We start from the raw sequence: 23,598 nt of genomic DNA on the forward strand, positions 1-23,598 counted from the left end.
CTGTCCACACTACGAATGGTTCCTTTGACCCCTCTAACCAGTGCCGCCATTCTTCAAGGGCGAGCTTGACAGCCAACAGCTCGCGGTTCCCAATGTCGTAGTTGCATTCGGCAGGGGTTAGCCGACGGGAGTAGAAGGCACAGGGGTGCATCTTGCCATCCTCAGCTGCTCTTTGAGAAAGCACTGCACCCACTCCCACGTCCGAAGCATCTACCTCCACCACAAACTGCCTTGCTGCATCTGGCATCTGGAGGATGGGAGCAGAAGTGAAACATGTCTTGAGGATATTGAAGGCCTTATCAGCAGCTGATGTCCATTGGTACGGTTGTTTAGTGCTGGTTAGCGCCGTGAGGGGTGCAGCCACTGTGCTATAGTTTCTGATGAATCTCCTATAAAAGTTGGCAAAGCCCAGGAACTGTTGCAACTTCTTCCGAGACTCAGGAACTGGCCAGGAAGTGACAGCCGACACCTTCGTGAGATCCATCTGAATGCTGCCCTCGGTCACCACATACCCCAGGAATGAAACGGTCTTGGCATGGAACTCGCACTTCTCTGCCTTCACGAAAAGAGAGTTCTCCAGCAGGCGGCGCAGGACCAACCGGACGTGGTGCGTGTGTTCTGACAGAGTCTTTGAGAATATTAAAATATCGTCAAGGTACACAAATACGAACGTATTTAGCATGTCCCTGAGGATATCATTCACTAGGGCTTGAAAAACTGCTGGGGCATTGGTGAGGCCGAAGGGCATGACGAGATATTCATAGTGGCCGGTTGGTGTGTTGAACGCTGTCTTCCATTCGTCTCCCTCCCTCATCCGCACCAGATGGTAGGCATTGCGAAGGTCCAGCTTAGTGAATACAGTGGCTCCCTGCAGCAGTTCGAAGGCAGACGAAAGTAAGGGCAGTGGGTAGCGATTCTTAACCGTGATGTCGTTCAGACCCCGGTAATCTATGCATGGACGAAGAGAACCGTCCTTCTTGCCGACAAAGAAGAATCCCGCTCCTGCGGGGGAAGACGACGGTCTAATTATCCCGGAGGCAAGAGAGTCATTAATGTAGTCCTCCATGGCCTTTCTTTCCGGGGCTGACAGTGAATACAGACGACCCTTGGGAGGTGCTGTGCCAGGCAGGAGATCAATCGCGCAGTCATAGGGTCTGTGTGGGGGTAGAGATGTCGCCTTGGATTTGTTGAACACCTCTTTCAGGCTGTGGTAACAGGCCGGAACATTGGATATGTCGGAGGTAGCGCTAGATCCCTCCCGGTGAACGGGCAGGGTGGCCCCCTTAAACAGGTCTGGTGACAACTCCTTCCCCACTCACGGACTGTTCCTGTCTCCCAGTCGATGTGGGGGTTGTGCTGACGGAGCCACGGGTATCCAAGAATGAGTGGTTGGCCAGGTGAGTGTAGGAGGTGAAACTGGATGGACTCCTGGTGGTTTCCTGACAGCAGGATTGTCACAGGGGCGGAGATATGAGTGACAGTGCCAAGATGATGCCCATCCAGGGCTCGTGCAGGAATGGGTTGTGTCAGTTGATGATGGTTCACGCCCAGTTGCTGTGCAAGCTCAGGGTCCATGATGTTTGCTTCGGCTCCGGAATCCACAAGGGCGGCCAATGTATGAGTCTTGTCAGAAAGCTGAAGGCGGAGATGAAGCAGGGTCTTTCGGATGGAGGGAGACTGAAGGCTTGTTGAGCTCACCCGGATCTCCCCTACACCTGGTGAGCTGCGGCTTTTGCCGGACAAGTAGCGACACGGTGATTCTCGCCACCACAGTAGAGGCAAAGGTTGGAGCTTAGACGGCGCCGACGCTCCTCGGGAGTCAGAGAGGCACGGCCAATCTCCATGGGCTCAGGCTGATTGAGTTGGCTATGGGACTTGACAGGCAGGGGCTGGACAGAAGCGGTATCGACCCGAGTACGGATGGCAGGTTGACTGAGACGGCCCTTCTCCCTCCTCCGGGTCTGTATACGGCGGTCAATGCGAACGGCAAGGTCAATGGCGGCATCAAGCGTTGAGGGCGGGTCATGGGAAACAAGCTCGTCCTTGATATAGTCCGCCAGGCTATGGAGGAAGGCTTGCACCAGTGCCTCTGGGTTAAACGAGCTTTGACTGGCCAGGGTACGAAAGTCAATGGAGAAGTCTGCCACTGTCCGATTGCCCTGACGGATGGTGAGCAGAGCTTGTGACGCTTCGGCTGTTGGCGAGCCTAGGTCAAAGACCTTTAACATCTCCTCCTCGAAGGCACTGAAGGAGGCACAGGCTGGGGTTTGCCGGTCGAATTCCGCCGTTCCCCACAACCGAGCTCGACCGGTGAGATGTGTGATGACATACCCCACCTTGGCTCCCTCTGTTGAGAAAGTCCTGGGCTGTAGTGCAAACTGGATTCGGCAGCTGCTCAAGAATGGTCTTACTTGCTTCTGGTTGCCATCAAAAGCGTTCCGGGTTCCCAATCCTTGGTTCAGGAGCGTGGGGATCTGGTGGCAGCACTGCCGGGCCTGCAGCATTGGGACCTCCAGCGGAGGGATGAAGGAGTATCGGTGGTACAGGAACAAAAGGACCAGGGGGGTGCAGGTGGAGTAGCCGGGCTTGAGAGTAGTTGCAGGGCTTGGGCTAGCTGTTGTTGCTGCAGTTGGAACTGTTGTTGCTGCTGGTTGAATAGCTGGAGAAGGGAAGCGATGTCGCCAGCCATCCGATTTATGTCTCCCTCAGAGCGTTCCAGTCGCTGTAGGGCAGTCCTCTCTGGCTCTTCCTCCATCGTGGTCAGGGAGTGCGCTGGGTCCATGATGGTCAGATCGTTCTGTCACGAACAGAAGAGGACCCAAGAGCGCAAGTTCAAATTCAGAGTTCTTTATTCAAGGTTACAGGCGGGAAGAGGAGTCCCAGGGGTGTCAGGGGTCTTTCAGGGTCCTCCTGTGGGTACCTGTGCTCGGGGGTCACCAAATGTCCGGGGGTGTCCAGTCCAAGTGCTTAGTGTGTGTTCCCCAGTGATGGAGCGGCGTATCGGGCTGAGGGTGGTGAAACGTCTGGGCACGCTCATCTGGTGGTCGGAGACCTGGGGAACACACACACACAACAGCAAAATGAATGGCAGGCAGAAGTACAGATCAGGGCTGGGCAAATATCGTGGTGAGAGACAGAAGGCAGAAACGAGTTACCGGAGGGGCTGAAGATCGGAGAGTAGTCGAGGTCCAGAAGGCAGGTTGGGATAGACGGGGCAGTAGAACAAGGAGGCAGTCAAGAAAGGATCGGGTATCACAAACAGGAGTCAGAGCGCAGACAGGCAGGTTACTGGTCCGGGTTTGAAGACGATCTGACAGGGCTTGGCTGAAAAACAGGGCTTGATATACTGGGAGAGGTAGTGGGGAAATGCAGTTCAGCTGGCAGAGTAATTAGAACAGAGTGAGGCAAGGTGAGGATGGTGAGTGGGAAATGCAGTGCAGCTGGCCAGGTAACAAGAGCAGAGCAGGGCAGGTGGAGCTAGTTAGGCTGAGTAGAGAGAGGGAGGTGAGCAGAGTGGAAGATAATTGAATGCAATTAATGTTGCTACCAGGGAGAGAGAGTGCTCATGACAGTACCAAGGGTTTAGGCTCTCACATTGATCATTCACTTTGGGCTTGCTACTACACATTTCAGTGAGGATAGCCCAACCTACACAGGTAATACATTTGCGCTTGGAGTCTCAGGAGGAGAAATATGGATGGGAATAATGGTTTTTTAATGGTCCAATTGAGAGAATTTGAGGATGTTGATAATGGACTTGTCCTAATTAAGCTTCATTTCTTCCCTTCAAGCAATCTCTTCTCAAATCCAATTTTCTTTTAACTGCCTTTCTTCTTGTGCCGGCATCAAAAGTGGAGGCATCTTTTTTTCTCAAGTCTTTGTTCATGCCCAGGCATTGCAAATAATTGAACTACTCTTTTCCATTTCATCATTGCATTGCCACCACTAAATTATTTGCAAATGTATTTCATGGTTTCATTATTTCAGTCTCCCTGGTAGCTGGGACAGTGGTGCTTTTTGCAAATACTATGCAATGCTAATTATTCTGTTTATCACAGCACACACAAAACAGATGCGTTTGAAAGTATAGAGCTGCAGCAGCTGCAATGTTGATGTCTTTTGCTGCTCTAATATGAATAAGCTATGTTTGTCATACCAGAGTACTATGATGTTTTTCTACAATACATGATAAAAGACTCAATATTATTTCATGGGATCTATGGTTGGAATTCAATCATAGCGCATAACATTATTAACATTTTATTGGATTTTGATGCAAAACCACACCAATCCTGAAATATTGATTTAATTACTGCAGTAGGCTAAATCAGGGTCACACAGAGTGTTTCTTGGTAGTCTTAAACAAATCTACTTTGAAACAAAAGTATACACCTCACACACATGGTTATGGTTTAAAAAAAGAAGACACCTGTACCATGTCACATATAGAGTTGAAATGTATTACATTTTGAGTTTGCATCCCAATATTACACTTTATATACATCACAGAAGACTGAAATATAACAAAACATAGAAACACCGGATTTTCGGCTGAATTTTTTCTTCTTCTATAATGTTCATACATTATGAAATTATGAAAATATTCATAACATTCCACCCATGAGGCCACTAGTTCATTTGACTGCAGGAAAGGGCTACATCCCAAACCACGGTTGACCCAGATATGGATTGTTTACTTTTTCCATGATTTTAAAGGGAATTTGTTATGATTTAATTATTTTAATTGATACCATTTATAGGAAAACAAAGCACTTTGTATCAGAATGAATAGAATAATAAGAAAATAAGCATTATGTAAACAGTACAATTGCAAAATGGTTTATGGCCAAGATTTTTATTTTATTTATATTGTGGCTGTCCTTGAACCAATGTGGAACATGTGTCCTGTTTTGAGCAGGTTATCAAGCTTGCCTTTGAGGAGTTTGATCTTGAGAGAGGATATGACACGCTAACAGTGGGGGACGGAGGGAAGATTGGCGATGCCAGGAGAGTGCTCTATGTGTGAGTATTCTGCAGATGCCCTGAATTTATACTATCTCAAAACTTTCCCTCGAAATGTTCCCTCTAACCTTTCCCCCCAGCATTCACCGTATGATTTTTAAGTTGCACCGAACTATGTTCTAGTCTACACAGATGAAATAGGACAATGCATTGGGGCAGTTATTCAGATAATACATTGAACATAATTGTCATAAATTAATACACATTTACACCTTTACTTGAAAATAATGACCATCATTTTTGGAGCATGAAAACAATAAATAAAGGTTCTGATTTGAGTAAGAGACAATAAGTTAATGAGTCATTGAGTTCCATGTGATGTGTTTCAGGCTGACAGGGTCCAGTGTTCCTGACCTGATAGTCAGTTTGAGCAACCAGATGTGGCTCCATCTCCAGTCTGATGACACCATCGGGTCACAAGGGTTCAAGGCCACATATGAAGGTACACTTCCTTTCTTCTTTGAGAACATATTCAATGGTCTGCCAAATAATGGATTTGTCCGGATTTAAACCCTGTACATCTACCATTTAATGTTGAGGCCATGCTTATTTGAGTCTCAAAGTTGGCGCGACTTTTCAGCAATTTCATTGCGTTTTTTGGACGACCTTTACTGACACCGGTCATATTCAACAGGTGTTGCACGTTGGTAAATTAATCAGTTATTCTGCGCTCCTGCACACTCAGACGAGAGTGCTCTGAAATCGGAGTAGATAGTTAGAGCGAATTTACGAACGCACCCTTAGAGAGAATGATTCCGTAAATAACATTATACAACGGGTGGGTCTCATCCTGAATGCTGATTGGTTAAAACCGCATTCCAGCCAAGTCATCATTTCTACAGTTTCAGCGAAAGATTAAAGCAAATGGGCCAGCATGTGTTCGACATAGTCACTGATATGTTAGAGTTATCCAAATGGGCCAGCATGTGTTCGACATAGTCACTGATATGTTAGAGTTATCCAAATGGGCCAGCATGTGTTCGACATAGTCACTGATATGTTAGAGTTATCCAAATGGGCCAGCATGTGTTCGACATAGTCACTGATATGTTAGAGTTATCCAAATGGGCCAGCATGTGTTCGACATAGTCACTGATATGTTAGAGTTATCCAAATGAAATGCACTGGCTGATTTTGGATAGGCTAACATATAACAGCAACGCAAAGTTCTATGAATAGGGTTGCAAAATTCTGGTAACTTAACCAAAATTCCCTGGTTTTCCAAAAAGCCTGGTTGGAGATTTCCCGGATTTCCTGCTTATTCCGTTGTAAATACATGAATGTTCAAACCAGGCTTTCTGGAAAACCGGATAATTTTTGGAAAGTTACCAGAGTTTTGCAGCCCCATCTATAAATATATCTAAGCATCTGTTTCAATAAACACTAATGTGCAGAATTTGCCTCCACCAGCATAAACGGTTATTCATTCCCAGTATCAGATGGTTGGACTAATTCCTTCCAATTGATGAATAGCACTGAACTGGCACTAATAAGTCACTCTGGCAAAGTCAGACCCACATTAAAGTAGTGTCATGCTGTGAGAGGGAAGAGATTTGCGTTGCTGATACATACTGTAGGGACACTGTTTGCTTTGGAAGTTGTTTTCCATTCCACTCAACTGCTAGGTGGAAGTAAATTGTATTTAAGCCCCTGTTCAATCAAACCTGGTATGCCGATTTATTGCCACAGTTAGACAAATTATTGTTCTGACTGGGAGACCGTGTTTGTATTGCTTTAATAATGAATCAATGTGAAACTCTGTGAAACAAAAATGAACTCTACTGAATATTAATTCACAGATACCTTTTTACAGCTAGAACCAGGCCAGAAATGGCAGGACATCAATATGGATTAAGCAGGGCAATTAGCTTGTAAACAATATTACAACCCATAAAACAGCTATGCTATAGGCTAGTTGGTAGTTTATTGGAATAGACGCCAGAGTCTATCTTGTTTTCTAAACTGTTGAGGTTATCCATGGACCACGACCCTCTATGAACTTTTGAAAGTTATTAGTTTACATTTTTGTGTGGAAACATTGAATGGAAAGTCCATTGTCACCACCATCCACTTTCCATTTAGAGATGACTATTACCTCCTCAAGTCTCAACCCTTACGTTATAAGTTCACACTGACCATCCACTTTCCATTTAGAGATGACTATTATCTCGTCAAGTCTCAACCCTTACGTTATAAGGTCACACTGACAATCCACTTTCCATTTAGAGATGACTATTATCTCGTCAAGTCTCAACCCTTACGTTATAAGGTCACACTGACAATCCACTTTCCATTTAGAGATGACTATTACCTCCTCAAGTCTCAACCCTTACGTTATAAGGTCACACTGACAGTTTGCACAATCGACAACTTAACACGATGCATAACCCTGCACAATGACACAACCTCAATTAACTTTGTGTAAACCCAATTTCAAACCAGTGTCTACAGTCCAGGTGTCACAGTTGACAGCAAAACCACTAGAGGTGGGACTTATTTTCAGGGGTTGCATACAGTAGGTGTCCATGTCTAATGTATATACAATCTGGGGGAGTATTCAGTCAGGCTTGTTCATCTGAAGACTGTCTATAGGCACATACAATGCTTTGCAAAAGTATTCATCCCCCTTGGCGTTTTTCCTATTTTGTTGCATTACAACCTGTAATTTAAATTGATTTTTATTTGGATTTCATGTAATGGACATACACAAAATAGTCCAAATTGGTGATGTGAAATGAAAAAAATCACTTGTTTCAAAAAATTTGAATAAATAAATAACGGAAAAGTGGTGCGTGCATATGTATTCACCCCCTTTGCTATGAAGCCCCTAAATAAGATCTGGTGCAACCAATTACCTTCAGAAATCACATAATTAGTTAAATAAAGTCCACCTGTGTGCATCTAAGTGTCACATGATCTCAGTATATATACACCTGTTCTGAAAGGCCCCAGAGTCTGCAACACCACTGAGCAAGGGGCACCACCAAGCAAGTGGCACCATGAAGACCAAGGAGTTCTCCAAACAGGTCAGAGACAAGGTTTTGGAGAAGTACAGATCAGTGTTGGGTTATAAAAAATATCAGAAACTTTGAACATCCCACGGAGCACCATTCAATTCATTATTAAAAAATTGAAATAATATGGCACCACAACAAACCTGCCAAGAGAGGGCCGCCCACCAAAAGTCACGGACCAGGCAAGGAGGGCATTAATCAGAGAGGCAACAAAGAGACCAAAGATAACCAAAGCTCCACAGAGGAGATTGGAGTATCTGTCCATAGGGCCACTTTAAGCCATACACTCCACAGAGCTGGGCTTTATGGAAGACTGGCCAGAAAAAAGCCATTGCTTAAAGAAAAAAAGAAGCAAACACGTTTAGTGTTCGCCAAAAGGCATGTGGGAGACTCCCCAAACGTATGGAAGAAGGTACTCTGGTCAGATGAGACTAAAATTGAGCTTTTTGGCCATCAAGGAAAACGCTATGTCTGGCGCAAATCCAACACCTCTCATCACCCCGAGAACACCATCCCCACAGTGAAGCATGGTGGTGGCAGCATCATGCTGTGGGGATGTTTTTCATCGGCAGGGACTGGGAAACTGGTCAGAATTGAAAGAATGATGGATGGCGCTAAATACAGGGAAATTCTTGAGGGAAACCTGTTTCAATCTTCCAGAGATGTGAGACTGGGACGGAGGTTCACCTTCCAGCAGGACAATGACCCTAAGCATACTGATAAAGCAACACTCAAGTGGTTTAAGGGGAAACATTTAAATGTCTTGGAATGGCCTAGTCAAAGCCCAGTCCTCTGCAAGCCACTGTATAAATCAGTAAATTGCCACATACTATGATGAACGTTAAGGATTAAGGAAAGAATCATTGCATCATACCATCAAACTCACTTTGCTAGCAGGTAAGCAGTTCCTTTAGGCACAGGCTTCTAGTGAATATGTTGCCCCTAACTTGTATTTTATTTCCTTAATTCCTTCCTGTAGCACATTCTATGGGCCTATTTGTTATTCATTCTGTGATGATTAAGATTTTCTCTAGTACAACTAGCTAAGGTAGGCTCACTGCGAGAACATTGATTTTGAGGGATGTCTCACAAGGAGCTGAGTGAGAGGGAGGGAAAGTGTGTTTTTGTCATCATGCATTTCCAGATACATTACAATTTGGGATCAGAGTCGAGTAAACCTGTTGTTATGGAATAATGGAAACGTATTGTTGTTGTAAGTGCAGTAGTCTCACCGTCACTGAGATGTATTCTTTTGAACTGCAGTCTCTTTTATATATATACAGTGGGGAGAACAAGTATTTGATACACTGCCAATTTTGCAGGTTTTCCTACTTACAAAGCATGTAGAGATCTAAAACAAAAATCCAGAAAATCACATTGTATGATTTTTAAGTAATTAATTTGCATTTTATTGCATGACATAAGTATTTGATCACCTACCAACCAGTAAGAATTCCGGCTCTCACAGACCTGTTAGTTTTTCTTTAAGAAGCACTCCTGTTCTCCACTCATTACCTGTATTAACTGCACCTGTTTGAACTCGTTACCTGTATAAAAGACACCTGTCCACACACAATCAAACAGACTCCAACCTCTCCACAATGGCCAAGACCAGAGAGCTGTGTAAGGACATTAGGGATACAATTGTAGACCTGCACAAGGCTGGGATGGGCTACAGGACAATAGGCAAGCAGCTTGATGAGAAGGCAACAACTGTTGGCGCAATTATTAGAAAATTGAAGAAGTTCAAGATGACGGTCAATCACCCTCGGTCTGGGGCTCCATGCAAGATCTCACCTCGTGGGGCATCAATGATCATGAGGAAGGTGAGGGATCAGCCCTGAACTACACGGCAGGACCTGGTCAATGACCTGAAGAGAGCTGGGACCACAGTCTCAAAGAAAACCATTAGTAACACACTACGCCGTCATGGATTAAAATCCTGCAGTGCACGCAAGGTCCCCCTGCTCAAGCCAGCGCATGTCCAGGCCCGTCTGAAGTTTACATTTTAGTCATTTAGCAGACGCTCTTATCCAGAGCGACTTACAGGAGCAATTAGGGTTAAGTGCCTTGCTCAAGGGCACATCGACAGATTTTTCACCTAGTCGGCTTGGGGATTAGAACCAGCGACCTTTCGGTTACTGGCACAACGCTCTTAACCACTAAGCTACCTGCCGCCATGACCATCTGGATGATCCAGAGGAGGAATGGGAGAAGGTCATGTGGTCTGATGAGACAAAAATAGAGCTTTTTGGTCTAAACTCCACTCGCCGTGTTTGGAGGAAGAAGAAGGATGAGTACAACCCCAAGAACACCATCCCAACCGTGAAGCATGGAGGTGGAAACATCATTCTTTGGGGATGCTTTTCTGCAAAGGGGACAGGACGACTGCACCGTATTGAGGAGAGGATGGATGGGGCCATGTATCGCGAGATCTTGGCCAACAACCTCCTTACCTCAGTAAGAGCATTGAAGATGGGTCGTGGCTGGGTCTTCCAGCATGACAATGACCTGAAACACACAGCCAGGGCAACTAAGGAGTGGCTCTGTAAGAAGCATCTCAAGGTCCTGGAGTGGCCTAGCCAGTCTCCAGACCTGAACCCAATAGAAAATCTTTGGAGGGAGCTGAAAGTCTGTATTGCCCAGCGACAGCCTCGAAACCTGAAGGATCTGGAGAAGGTCTGTATGGAGGAGTGGGCCAAAATCCCTGCTGCAGTGTGTGCAAACCTGGTCAAGACCTACAGAAAATGTATGATCTCTGTAATTGCAAACAATGGTTTCTGTACCAAATATTAAGTTCTGCTTTTCTGATGTATCAAATACTTATGTCATGCAATAAAATGCAAATGAATTACTTAAAAATCATACAATGTGATTTTCTGGATTTTTGTTTTAGATTCCGTCTCTCACAGTTGAAGTGTACCTATGATAAAAATGACAGACCTCTACATGCTTTGTAAGTAGGAAAACCTGCAAAATCGGCAGTGTATCAAATACTTGTTCTCCCCACTGTATATACAGTACCAGTCAAAAGTTCGGACACACCTACTCATTAAAGGTTTATTTTAATTTTTACTATTTTCTACATTGTAAAATAATAGTGAAGACATCAAAACTATGAAATAACGCATTTGGAATCATGTAGTAACCCAAAAAGTGTTAAACAAATCAAAATATATTTTATATTTGAGATTCTTCAAAGTAGCCACCCTTTGCCTTGATGACAGCTTTGCACACTCTTGGCATTCTGTCAACCAGCTTCACCTGGAATGCTATTCCAACAGTGTTGAAAGAGTTCCCACATATGCTGAGCACTTGTTGGCTGCTTTTCCTTCACTCTGCGGTCCAACTCATCCCAAACCATCTCAATTGGGTTGAGGTCGGGTGATTGTGGACGCCAGGTCATCAGATGCAGCACTCAATCACTCTCCTTCTTGGTCAAATAGCCCTTACACAGCCTGGAGGTGTGTTGGGTCATTGTCCTGTTGAAAACAAATGATAGTCCCACTAAGCGCAAACCAGATGGGATGGCGTATCGCTGCAGAATGCTGTGGTAGCCATGCTGGTTAAGTGTGCCTTGAATTCTAAATAAATCACTGACAGTGTCACCAGCAACGCACACCCACACCATCACACCTCCTCCCCCATGCTTCACGGTGGGAACCGTACACGCGGAGATCATCCGTTCACCTACTCTGCGTCTCACAAAGACACGGCGGTTGGAACCAAAAATCTCAAATTTGGACTCCTCCGGTCTAATGTCCATTGCTCGTGTTTGTTGGCCCAAGCAAGTGTCATCTTATTATTGGTGTCCTTTAGGAGTGGTTTCTTTGCAGCAATTCGACCATGAAGGCCTGATTCACGCAGTCTCCACTGAACAGTTGATGTTGATATGTGTCTGTTACTTGAACTCTGTGAAGCATTTATTTGGGCTTCAATTTCTGAGGCTGGTAACTCTAATGAACTTATCCTCTGCAGCAGAGGTAACTCTGGGTCTTCCTTTCCTGTAGCGGTCCTCATGAGAGCCAGTTTCATCATAGCGCTTGATGGTTTTTGCGACTGCACTTGGAGAAACGTTCAAAGTTCTCGAAATGTTCCGTATTGACTGACCTTCATGTCTTAAAGTAATGATGGACTGTCGTTTCTCTTTGCTTATTTGAGCCGTTCTTGCCATAATATGGACTTGGTCTTTTACCAAATAGGGCTATTTTCTCTATACCCCCTCCACCTTGTCACAACACAACTGATTAGATCAAACGCATTAAGAAGGAAATAAAATCTACAAAACATAAATAAAAAATGTCTCTGTTATCTGTTATTTGTGGACATTGATATGATGCTTTGACTTGTTTATGACATCTCTGAAATATTTGCAAACAGTCCACTGTGTACCTCAAATACACATATTTTTATGTTATCTCCTGTTTACTTGTTTCAACAATGTTTGTAATTTCACCCACAATATGCATTGAAATGGGAAACATGTTCTGGACTGCTGATTTGACTCCCAGCTCATCATAATGTCGGTTATTGGACGGTAGATTCAGTGATGGCCAGCCACTTGAGGCATATTTACATATTAGTATTGAAGAGAATGGCGAAGGCTTAGTAAGACAGTTTACATCTCTATCACGGTTGCGATTGGGCTGATATGCCCTTACTGATTGTGGAGCCTCTGCATAGATCCTTCAACTAATTGCTCTTGGCAGGTCCAAAGGTATTTAACTGACACTTAACACCTCACAAAGGTTGTTGAATGTGCTGCTGGAATAAAACCCATCCCCTGTAGATTATTGCTCAGATGGGCTAGTGGAGCGGCAGCAGCTGAGCTGACAGGCTGGTTGTTAACACAAAAAATGAACTCTTCCAGAACGTCATTTTACTCCTGCTCTACCTGAACACGTAGAGGAACTAATAAACTCTCGCTGTCTTGTTTTCTCTTGGATTATACCAGGGATAGCTTGTATCATGTGACCCATCCATGGTTCTAAGACTATTTTCCTTGTGTAAGGAATGTTGTGTTAGAGGAAAGCTGTCATGTTATGTTTTCAGGATCTGATGATTGCTCAGTGGATGTCAGTTTTAGGAGATTCAACCCTAAGATCAACTTGCCGGATGTCCTTGGGAATTGAAACCACTGAATGAACTTCAACGTTGTAACACTTGTATATTTTTTTACAGAAATCGACAAAGGAGGGTGTGGGGATCCTGGCATCCCGGCCTACGGCAGAAGAACAGGGGAGCGTTTTTTACACGGCGACATGCTGACGTTCAAGTGTCAGGCGGCCTTCGAGTTGGTCGGCGAGAGAATGATATCATGCCAGCAAAACAACCAGTGGTCTGGAAACAAACCCAGCTGCGTGTGTAAGATACCATTTAAAAATGCATGACTTTAATTAACAGCGCTGTCATTGAGATTGATCCATCTGATACACCGACACCGTCCCAACAGTCCGAGGGAACCAGCCAGCTAGGGAAGGAAGGTGATATGGCTATCCCCACTGCCATCATCTCTCGGGGCTTGGTCAACACTCCCCGCTGTCTATTTTGGAAAACCATACAATTCAAAGATCATTACCACCATAACTTAGACACTGAGCTTATTCATTATAGTTTCTATACAGAGGCCTTAAGAGTTCTTTTTTGAAAAGGGAGACTTTTCAGATGTAAAGTAAGAGCCTCTGCTGCAGGTAATGCTGTATTGTTAGAGTTCAATCTTTTCAACCATCCAACAAGGGTTAAGCAGCTAATCAGCCAAGGGCAATCAGCTCTTGGTTCTATGCACTCACTACTGTAAGTCGCTCTGGATAAGAGTGTCTGCTAAATGACTCAAATGTAAAAGTTAAATATCCTCTACTGTCATGACACTGGGTTATATTCTTCCACCTAGTACAGTGAATAGAATGTGTAGCACCTGAAGCATTCAAAGGAAAGCATGTATCCGTCCCATTTCAAACAAAACGTCTTCAGTGATGTCTTATAAAATAGCTAATTTCGCTCACTGTGTGATGCATCAAAGCATGATGGCAGATCTGTGTGTGTGTGTGTGTGCCCCTATCTATTTTTACAGTCTCCTGCTTCTTCAATTTCACCACCCCATCAGGAATAATCCTCTCCCCCAACTACCCCGAGGAGTATGGGAACAACATGAACTGTGTGTGGCTCATTATCGCAGAGTCAGGGAGCAGGATTCATCTCATTTTCAGCGACTTTGAGGTAGAGCCCCAGTTTGACTACCTCATTGTGAAAGACGACGGGATGTCAGAGCCCACCACATTCGGCACGTTCTCCGGGAAGGACGTACCCTCTCAGATCGCCAGCAACGGACACATCATGCGCCTGGAGTTCCAGTCTGACCACTCCAACACTGGGAAAGGATTTAACATCACTTACACAAGTAAATATTGGAGATTTTGCAATATTTTGTAGACTCGAGGCCCCTCACAATGTCTTCTGTTATGCAATTCAGAACTGCCTGTGGCACAACTACTGAGTCAAGTTGTCTCTTTAGTGCTTCAGATGTGTGCAATCAAATGCTTAGTCAGGTATACTCTCACAAGGGAGCTAACGAATCAACATTATTAACAATCTTCAATTAGAGGATCCTTATCTGAGAATGGAGATCCATTAGCTAGAACTGTGGTACTATTGTATTTAACAATTTGTATGGCCAAAGATTTGTGTATACACATTTATCTTTTACCCATAATTAAAATCAGGAAAATCTCATTTGAATTATTACTAATTCTATTACATTTGATTAACTGGTCTAAAGATATACGTAGTGCATCACTTTTACTACTTACCCATACATTTTATTTAATTATTTCCCACTGGGCACACGCTGGTTAAATCAACATTGTTTCCATGTCATTTCAATGAAATTACATTGAACCAACGTGGAATAGACGTTGAATTGACGTCTGTGCCCAGGGTGTTCACTCTGTTTTCTATTCAACAGATGACATTTGCCCTTTTCTCTCAATACTACACCATTTAAAAGGGCCTTGGGAATGTTTGGCATTTTAATCATTTACAATATTAACATTTTAATGCATATTTTAATGCAAATGTGTCTACCAGTCGGCCCCAAACATGTTTTATCTGTAAACACGAGATAAGAAAAACAATAGTACTGCAAGACAATTCCGAACCTTGAAGGTAAACATTTAAAGCCATACATTTTAAATTTTTTGCTGATAATTTAGAGACAGTATCATGGAACAGGAAACAGCAATGGTAGAGAGAGGTCTGTTCGGGTCCTCTGCCTCGAAATAGACACACTGTGGCACAAAAATATTGAACTGATCCGGGTGTGCCCAATGTTAATGGAATTATGCTTGTGCCACACCGAGCTGAAATTAGGTCTGAATATTGCTGTCCCCAGTGCCTGTTTGCTATCTCTAGGACACATTGTCTCATTGCACTCCCCTGGCCTGGGAGACAATGCAGCGACATGTCTCTCCTCCACAGAGGAACAGAGGCAGGCTGCAGTGGTGGGGAAGGTTAATGAAATGAAGGAGGATGTTGTTACTGTTCTTATTCCACATCAGCATCCGCTGGACCCTCCTGTCAGTGACTAAGACAGGGATGGGGGGGTTCTCGTTGGGGAGGTGTCTGCCATGTGATGGGGATGGCTGGGGAGCCGGTGGTGTGGCATCTCAATAGCAGCGCCATAGAACTGGCGTGTCGCTGTGTCAGGAGGAGAGGGACATGTCTCCCAATCTGGCATGGGGAGTTACTGTCAGCAAGCAGGAGTGTAATAACAATGAGCCAGGGAAATGAGTGTTGCCTCCATGGCGTCAGTCTTCACCACTGTGCTGTGTTCATTTTGTTGGCTGATTAGCATCTATTCTCAATGACTAAATAATTAACCAGGTTCTCATCGTGTTCTCTGGGATAAGACAAATTAGTTAAATGTGACACAGAATCCAGTTTGATGTCTTCTTATTGATTAAAAAACAGCAACACTGAAAAACACTGAAACCAGTTTTATTTTCCTCTCTAGCGTTTGGTCAGAATGAATGCCACGACCCCGGCATCCCAGTCAATGGCCAGCGGTATGGGGAGCACTTCTTGTTGGGGAGCTCCGTGCTTTTCACATGTGATGAAGGCTTCATCAAAACCCATGGGTCTGAGTCCATAACCTGCATCATTCAGGATGGCAACGTTGTGTGGAATGCAGCAGTTCCTCGGTGTGAAGGTACTGTATAATGTTGAACAATAATCCATATAATCCTATAAGTAGACAGTCTGCCAATGTCATCCTGACTCCCTTGGGTTGGAGTGGGTGGGCACTGGGCATGTCATGTAGGGGGTCTGCTTTATTGTTGTCTATTGGTGTAACATTGTAGAAAGTGTGCTACAACTCAAAAATAACTAGTAAAGTTTCCCCTTGACAGTCTATATGGATAAATTCTGCATGCTGTTGCATATAGACTTGTAAGCTCTCTATGTCAGAACATTGCCACTAAGATATGTTCCCCTCTAGCACCATGTGGGGGACATTTAACAGCTCCAACCGGAGTTCTGCTGTCACCTGGCTGGCCAGGATACTACAAAGACTCTTTGAACTGTGAATGGGTCATTGAAGCCAGCAAAGACCATGCCATCAAGATATCCTTTGACAGGTTTCTATTTTGTTTCAAATGTGTCTTATCCCTGATGAAGCTATTTCAATCATTCCGTTTGAGATAATCTGCCATGATAGGCTACATAGAAATGTTTGGATGAAATAGTAGCTTCTAATTCACTTCTCTTTTCGCTCCTTTTCTGTCTGTCTGTTTCCATGTAGATTCCAGACCGAGGTTAATTATGACACACTGGAGATTCGGGATGGCCCCTCCAACTCCTCTCCTTTAATCGGAGAGTATCATGGCACTCAGGCGCCCCATTTTCTCATTAGCACCAGCAATTACATGTACCTGCTATTCACCACGGACAACAGTCGCTCCAGCGTGGGCTTCCAGATCCGCTATGACAGTGAGTTCTACTGTTTTCAATTTGAAATGTATCCACAGGGCTACCTTTGAAAAGTGGAGGACATTGTGTTGTCAATCCACACATTGTTTCATGGCTACAACGGCTGGTGCAATCTCACTTTACTGTGTGTGCTGCTGATGTCAATATTAACTCAGCTCGTGTGTGGGTGTTGTGATCATATTGAAGTGGTGTAGGAGCTGTGAAATTAGATTTACACTTCATTTGGATAACTTGTCTTCATTGGGGTTGTTGCCTGAACAGGGCTGCGATTTAAATGCCAAAAAAATGTGAGATTAGGTAGGGAAACCTAATTTAACTCATGAGATGTAACTTGATTATATCACTAATAATAGCAATAGGCTGTGGTTTGCAATACGATTATTAAGTAATCTATCAATAATTGAATAGCGTTGTAAAATAGCTAGTCTAATTCTTTCTCCAAATTCTATGATATGCCAAAATATCTTAGGAATGTTAAAAAGGAAAACATAACTGTGGAATGAAAGTGATGTCACAAAGGCTGTTTTAAATTAATGCTTTGGGGTGTGTTCGTAAATTCAATCTGGAGTGCCAGAGTGCACTCAGAGTACGCTCTGGGCATTCGTAAATTCAGAGCGTTGTCAGATTGTCCGTTCGTAAATTCAGAGCGGTTCGCTTTCTGAGCGTTCAGAGCACACACTGGACGCTCTGGCCGAGTAGTAGGGTTGATCGGAGTGTTCTGACCTCACAACGGCAGTCAAGCACCCAAGCTAACTGGCTAATGTTGGCTAGCTTTCTAGCTACTTCCAGACACAAATGAGAGAACACCTCACTCTGACCATTTTACTCGCGCTAGCAGAGCTGGTTAGGCTGTTTTCATGTTATCCAGAGCATTAGTGACTGTAACTGTGCTGCTGGCAACAATTTAATTACGCTTTTTTGCCGACGTTTACTGACACCGGCCATAATCAACGGGTGTTGCGTGTTCGTAAATCCATCAGTTATTCTGCACTCTGGAATCAGAGTAGATAACCGGAGCGAATTTACAAACGCACCCTTAGAGAGAATGATTTCGTAAATAACATTATACAACGGGTGGGTCTAATCCTGGATGCTGATGGGTTAAAACCGCATTCCAGCCGGTGTCTATTCCACAAGTTACCACCGGCTAAAGCTATGACGTTAAAATGCCTATTTACTCTGTTCCATCTCACTGCGCAATTCACTGTCTCATCAGCCCAGCCAGGCAATTTATAAACTTGATCTCCACTATAAAAAGCACCTAGACATTATCTCCCATTTCTTTTAGACTAGCATTTGGTTTTCAACAGCGGAGATTTATATAAACCTTGCTGTCTGTCTCGCCGACATTTGCAACATTGTTTCAATATTGAAATTTGATCTCCAGCTGTCCCACAGCCAGTCGAAATCATGAATCAGCATCATTTTTATGGATATATACAAAGAACTATCAATAGAAAACAGATAAAACTAAACTAAGTGCAGCTAGTTTGAAGTCTTTCCAGCTTCAGTTTGAAATGATTGTGTTAGCTGTGTTGTTGGCTAGCTCCTCTGAACTACAGTGTGCTGACGAGAGAGCACATTTTCTATGCCATGTGAAATTGCGCAACATTAGCTCATTGTTATGGATGTATCCAAATAAATGTCACTAGAAAACAGCTTTGTTGTTATTCTGGCTGCACTGTTTGACGTGACTGTAAGTTAGCCGTATTTGGCTAGCTAGCAAACAAGGGATAAGGACGTTGCCAGCCAATATGGCAATGGAACATTTAGAACGAAAAGATCAATAGATACAGAACAAAAATAAGACTGAACGACTGGGTCGCGTCTCTAGCAACCGAACCGATAGAACGAACAACCAGCCGGCTTGGGTAGCATCCCTAGATTTGTGTCGGGACTATATCTTGTGGAAAGATTAAATAGTATGAATAAATTAATCAAAATAACTTTTTTTTAAGAAAAATATGTCAGTCATTATTTGAATATGTTGGTAATCCGTTGTATAAAAGTGATAATGCCCTCGAAGACAGTGTTCGTCTCGGGCCTAACAACACCCATGCTAATATATCCTCCAAACACCGGGTTCAATGGCATTATCACTTAAATGTACAACTGCCATCCATCAGTCTACTATGATAGAGAACATATTCTCTTCCAAGAGTGGAGTACATACTTACTTTAATCAGGCTTCCATACTACATACTCACTAATTAATGCCCTAAATGGTGTTTTCTAAACATATTTGATGTATTTTATTGGGAAAAACTCCTTAATAAAATATACATTTGATTATTATTACAATATTTCTTATGAGGACAACCCTCCACCAAGGGATGAAATAGAATGAGAGGGGGAAGGAGAGAGAACTCCTTGTGGCTCCCTCTCATGATTTATACAGTAAAGAGCGATTCTGACACCATCTTCTATTCAATTTAAGGCCTGAAGGTGAAATTAAATAGCTATTTCTATCCCCACAGGCGTTATGATGGAAACAGATTCCTGCTTAGATCCTGGGATCCCAGTCAATGGAAAGCGGTATGGGAACAATTTTGCCATTGGGACCAGGGTGACATTCAGCTGTGATCAAGGATATACGCTGAGCGATGAGAAACCAATCGTGTGCGAGAGGAACCATCAGTGGAACCACGCACTGCCCAGCTGTGATGGTAGTGTACCCCGATCTAGCACCGTCCAACCCTTCTTTCCTCTCCTTTTCCATGTTCCTGTCAGGTGCACTGACATGCATGGCAGCACTTACTCGGCCATCACCCCTTCTCCTCATACTCCCCATCACATTCACAGAGCGAGATGTGGGAGACACAGCACACTGCTAACCAATCGCTCTGTCTTATCTGGTGGAAAGGGTACACCTCTTTGACAACCCTAAGGGGCTGAGTTCTTTGATTCCTGATGAGAGGAAAGGTAACTAGAATATGCACACTTAAGATAACTTTGAGCGGCAGACAACAGAGAGTCTGAGAGTTGGTAGGCAGGGTGGAGATTCTGCAAGAAGACATCATTCCAACCGCTTATCTCATTTGTTTCCCGCTACTTGGGATAAAAATAACCTTGTACAGCATTTTTTCCCCCCCAGTAAATGGAGTAGATCATCAGGTTTTGGTCGTCCAATATCATCCTCCAGACAACGAGTTTATAAGCTGTGTCTTCTATTCTAGCTGAGTCTAATTCAGACTGTTCTCATCTGAACTTGACCTTCATGATTGACAGTGGTGGCATTTCCACATCCCATTCAGATATGTAAAACGTTTGCTGCCGTTGTATCTGCCTCTTTGTCCCTCTTACTCACTCTATCATTTCACAAGGGGGCTGTAGGCATATGCAATAGACAGGTCCTGTTCCAGGCAAAGCTGCTATCTGATTTTTAAATGGGATTTATCACTCATTCATTTCAGGAATAGATACAATGTTTTATATTAGATTGAGGATTAGGGCATAATCCTTTTTGCGAATGGTGAGAAATAATGAACCACAGAACACAGAACGATCACAGAACATAACATTGATCATCCATCATTGGTTTGTTCTTGTAGTGTCGTTCTTAGAACCCTCATTCTTAGACGTCGCAGCAGGAATGCACGCTTCACTTCCTGTAGAAATGGTCCACTAGTCCTGCACCCTGAGCAACTGCCTCCTCCCTGCCCACTGCTGCGTTTATGGTGGAAGCAGGAGTTAATCTCTTAAAAGCGGGGCCAGCTTTATGATTATTTTATTTATGACAAAGACGGTACTATATGGATTGTTCACGCCCACAAATGTGTCTTGTCCATGTCCCTTTGTGATAACTATACCAGAAGTAATTTGTAATGATTTCCAAGGATCCCTCACGTTGGGGCAATCAAGTACAACAAAAATATCTTCCCCTCTTCCTTCCAACGGGATGAATCAGACCTCAGTACATATATAGATGCTTGTTGGGATACCATGCAATTATGAGATTTTTATTTGTCTCACACTCAAAAGAGCCATCCTCGCTGATTAACTTTCAGTGGTAGCCTTGGGCGAGTATGATAACACGCGACATGAGCCCCATTTAATCACCAGCATCTCCATACCCTACGGAATCGGGTATAATTGCAAGTGCCAACTCCATACTATCTTGGGAACGCCTTTTTCAGCTATTTTCACAGCATTTAACTGATACTCACACCAATTAAAAATGCTGAGTGACTCAACCTCACAGGCTAGAGGTTGTGGACCTCTGTTTGTCTATTCACATACACATTCATGCTACAAATGTCATGCTTCACAATCACAGGAAATACAATTATCCCGTGATACATACACAGAAACCATAGTAGATTAGCATATTTCCTTTAAGGGCATTCCTTTAACTTGTTTTTTATTTTCATTCATCTCGTAATTAAGGCAGTGACAAGTTGTTGTTTAGACGACTCTGCCTGACTGTCTCCACTGACAGGACCTTTCCTGTCAGAATTCTGCCTCGGTTATTAAGTTCCCTTTTGATCTTCCCAGACAGACTCACTATCAGCATACAGTATCCCAAGTCTTCATCTTACTCAGCCCTAGCTGGGTAATCTCTGAGGCTTTTCATCTGGGAACATGATGTGTCTATGTCTGTGTTTCACACTGTCATCAGATTTGTCTCTACAAATAACATGGAGGAGAAACTAAAAGTTTGTTTAGAACATTTACTAAGTGCAAAAGAGATCCTCTTACACCCAGGGATATTTTTTGCAGTCTCTGACCTAGATTCGGGTATTAAACCACCCGGATTCTTTTTATTTATGTTGCAATTTCTTTGAGCAATTTTCAGTGATATTGCCATACTGATCAAAAATCAAATGATACAAGTTCATAATCTTTTGCATCTTTATTTATTTAAATGCTGTTATAATAAATTTTTCAAACCCCCCCTGATTGTTACACAAAAAAAATTGCATGAATGAATCATTAAAGGGCAACTCCGCCACTTTTCGTTATCTCTGCAACAAACAAGTGTCTACATATGTGAAAACTGAGCATTTCTACATTTTGTAGAATAAAAACCCATTAAAAAGCTCTTCCCGATGACATCGTCAAAAGTTTAAACATTTTAAAAACAGTGATTTTCAAACATTATGAGATTCGCGGTGACATGAGGAGCAAGAAAATACCCTCCCTAGCTAGAAACACGTTGCAGGTTTGAAAACTAATATGTTTCTTAATTTTAATCCTACCCTGTGATGTCACAGAGCGCTGTTTTCACATATGCTGGTTTGGTGCTGGAGATAATGAATATGAGATTGAAAAGTAGCGGAATTACCCTTTGATATAATGGAAATGTTCAGTTCTCAAAATATGGGAGTTCAAAAAAACTAACAATGCCTCATTCAACTCATTCATGATGTGTTTCATTTTGTTTCCCTTAGCGTTGTGTGGTGGTTATATCTTTGGTAAAAAAGGAACCATTCTCTCCCCTGGGTTTCCTGATTTCTACCCAAACTCATTGAACTGCACATGGACAATAGAGGTGTCTCATGGTAAAGGTAAGACGTATTAATAGCTCTCTACCGTAAGAACCAACCAATCATTTGTTGCAGCAACTGAGTGAGTAAAAACCGCTGTGACTAGCCCTACAGCACCCCAATTTGAATGATGAATCTCTATATCGTCATTAACATTAAGCCCCAGCCCTCCCTTGGGGCTGGTGTGACGTGGAGACAGGGTTTTTGATGTGTGACTTAGGGAGGCCTAATCTTATCTGAAACTCTCCAGGAGTGCAGCTGCTCTTCCATACGTTCCACCTGGAGGACTCCCATGATTACCTGCTCATCACAGAGGATGGCAGCTTCACGGAACCCGTGGCCAGGCTCACTGGCTCCGTCCTGCCCCCCTCCATCAAGGCCGGCCTGTTTGGAAACTTTAGCGCCCAGCTCCGCTTCGTCTCCGACTTCTCCATGTCCTATGAAGGTTTCAACATGTCCTTCTCAGGTGGGTGTCACGTATTGTGTATAAAGGGTGATCAGCTGTTGAGGATACATTTTAAGAGTTCCTTTCATGTAGATTCAAAGATATGAGGTGACTTCAGTGATTAGCATTGGTGTAAAGTACTTCAGTAAAAATACCTTAAAATACTACTTAAGTCGTTTTTGGGGTATCTGTACTTGACTTTACTATTTATATTTTTGACTACTTTTACTTTTACTTCACTACATTCCTAAAAAAAATATTGTACTTTTTCTCCATACATTTTCCTTGACACCCAAAAGTACTCGTTACATTTTGAATGCTTAGCAGGACAGGAAAATGGTCCAATTCATGCACTTATCAAAAGAACATCCCTGGTCATCCCTACTGCCTCTGATCTGGCGGATTCACTAAACACACATGCTGGAATGTTGGAGTGTGCCTCTGGCTTTCCGTAAATAAATAAAATAAGAAAATGGTGCCGTCTGGTTTGCTTAATATAAGGAATTTGAAATGATTTATACTTTTACTTTTGATTCTTAAGTATATTTTAGTAATTACATTTACTTTTGATACTTAAGTATATTTTAAACCAAATACTTTTAGACTTTTACTCAAGTAGAATTTTACTGGTTGACTTTTACTTTTACTT

General features: G+C 43.3%; 1 protein-coding gene across 1 annotated transcript in view; it reads left to right on the plus strand.

The window, feature by feature from the left end:
- LOC121548096 (CUB and sushi domain-containing protein 1-like) overlaps positions 1-23,598 on the plus strand; it is a 442,651-nt gene that overhangs the window by 272,490 nt on the left and 146,563 nt on the right. The window contains exons 11-20 of the mRNA XM_045209890.1: positions 4,919-5,022; positions 5,352-5,464; positions 13,218-13,400; positions 14,107-14,433; positions 16,045-16,239; positions 16,528-16,666; positions 16,831-17,018; positions 19,496-19,684; positions 22,409-22,525; positions 22,755-22,970. Of these exons, the coding sequence (XP_045065825.1) occupies positions 4,919-5,022; positions 5,352-5,464; positions 13,218-13,400; positions 14,107-14,433; positions 16,045-16,239; positions 16,528-16,666; positions 16,831-17,018; positions 19,496-19,684; positions 22,409-22,525; positions 22,755-22,970 (1,771 nt within the window). The remainder of the gene's footprint in view (positions 1-4,918; positions 5,023-5,351; positions 5,465-13,217; positions 13,401-14,106; positions 14,434-16,044; positions 16,240-16,527; positions 16,667-16,830; positions 17,019-19,495; positions 19,685-22,408; positions 22,526-22,754; positions 22,971-23,598) is intronic.

The sequence above is a fragment of the Coregonus clupeaformis genome, chromosome 31 (assembly GCF_020615455.1).
Source record: "Coregonus clupeaformis isolate EN_2021a chromosome 31, ASM2061545v1, whole genome shotgun sequence".
NCBI lineage: Eukaryota > Metazoa > Chordata > Actinopteri > Salmoniformes > Salmonidae > Coregonus > Coregonus clupeaformis.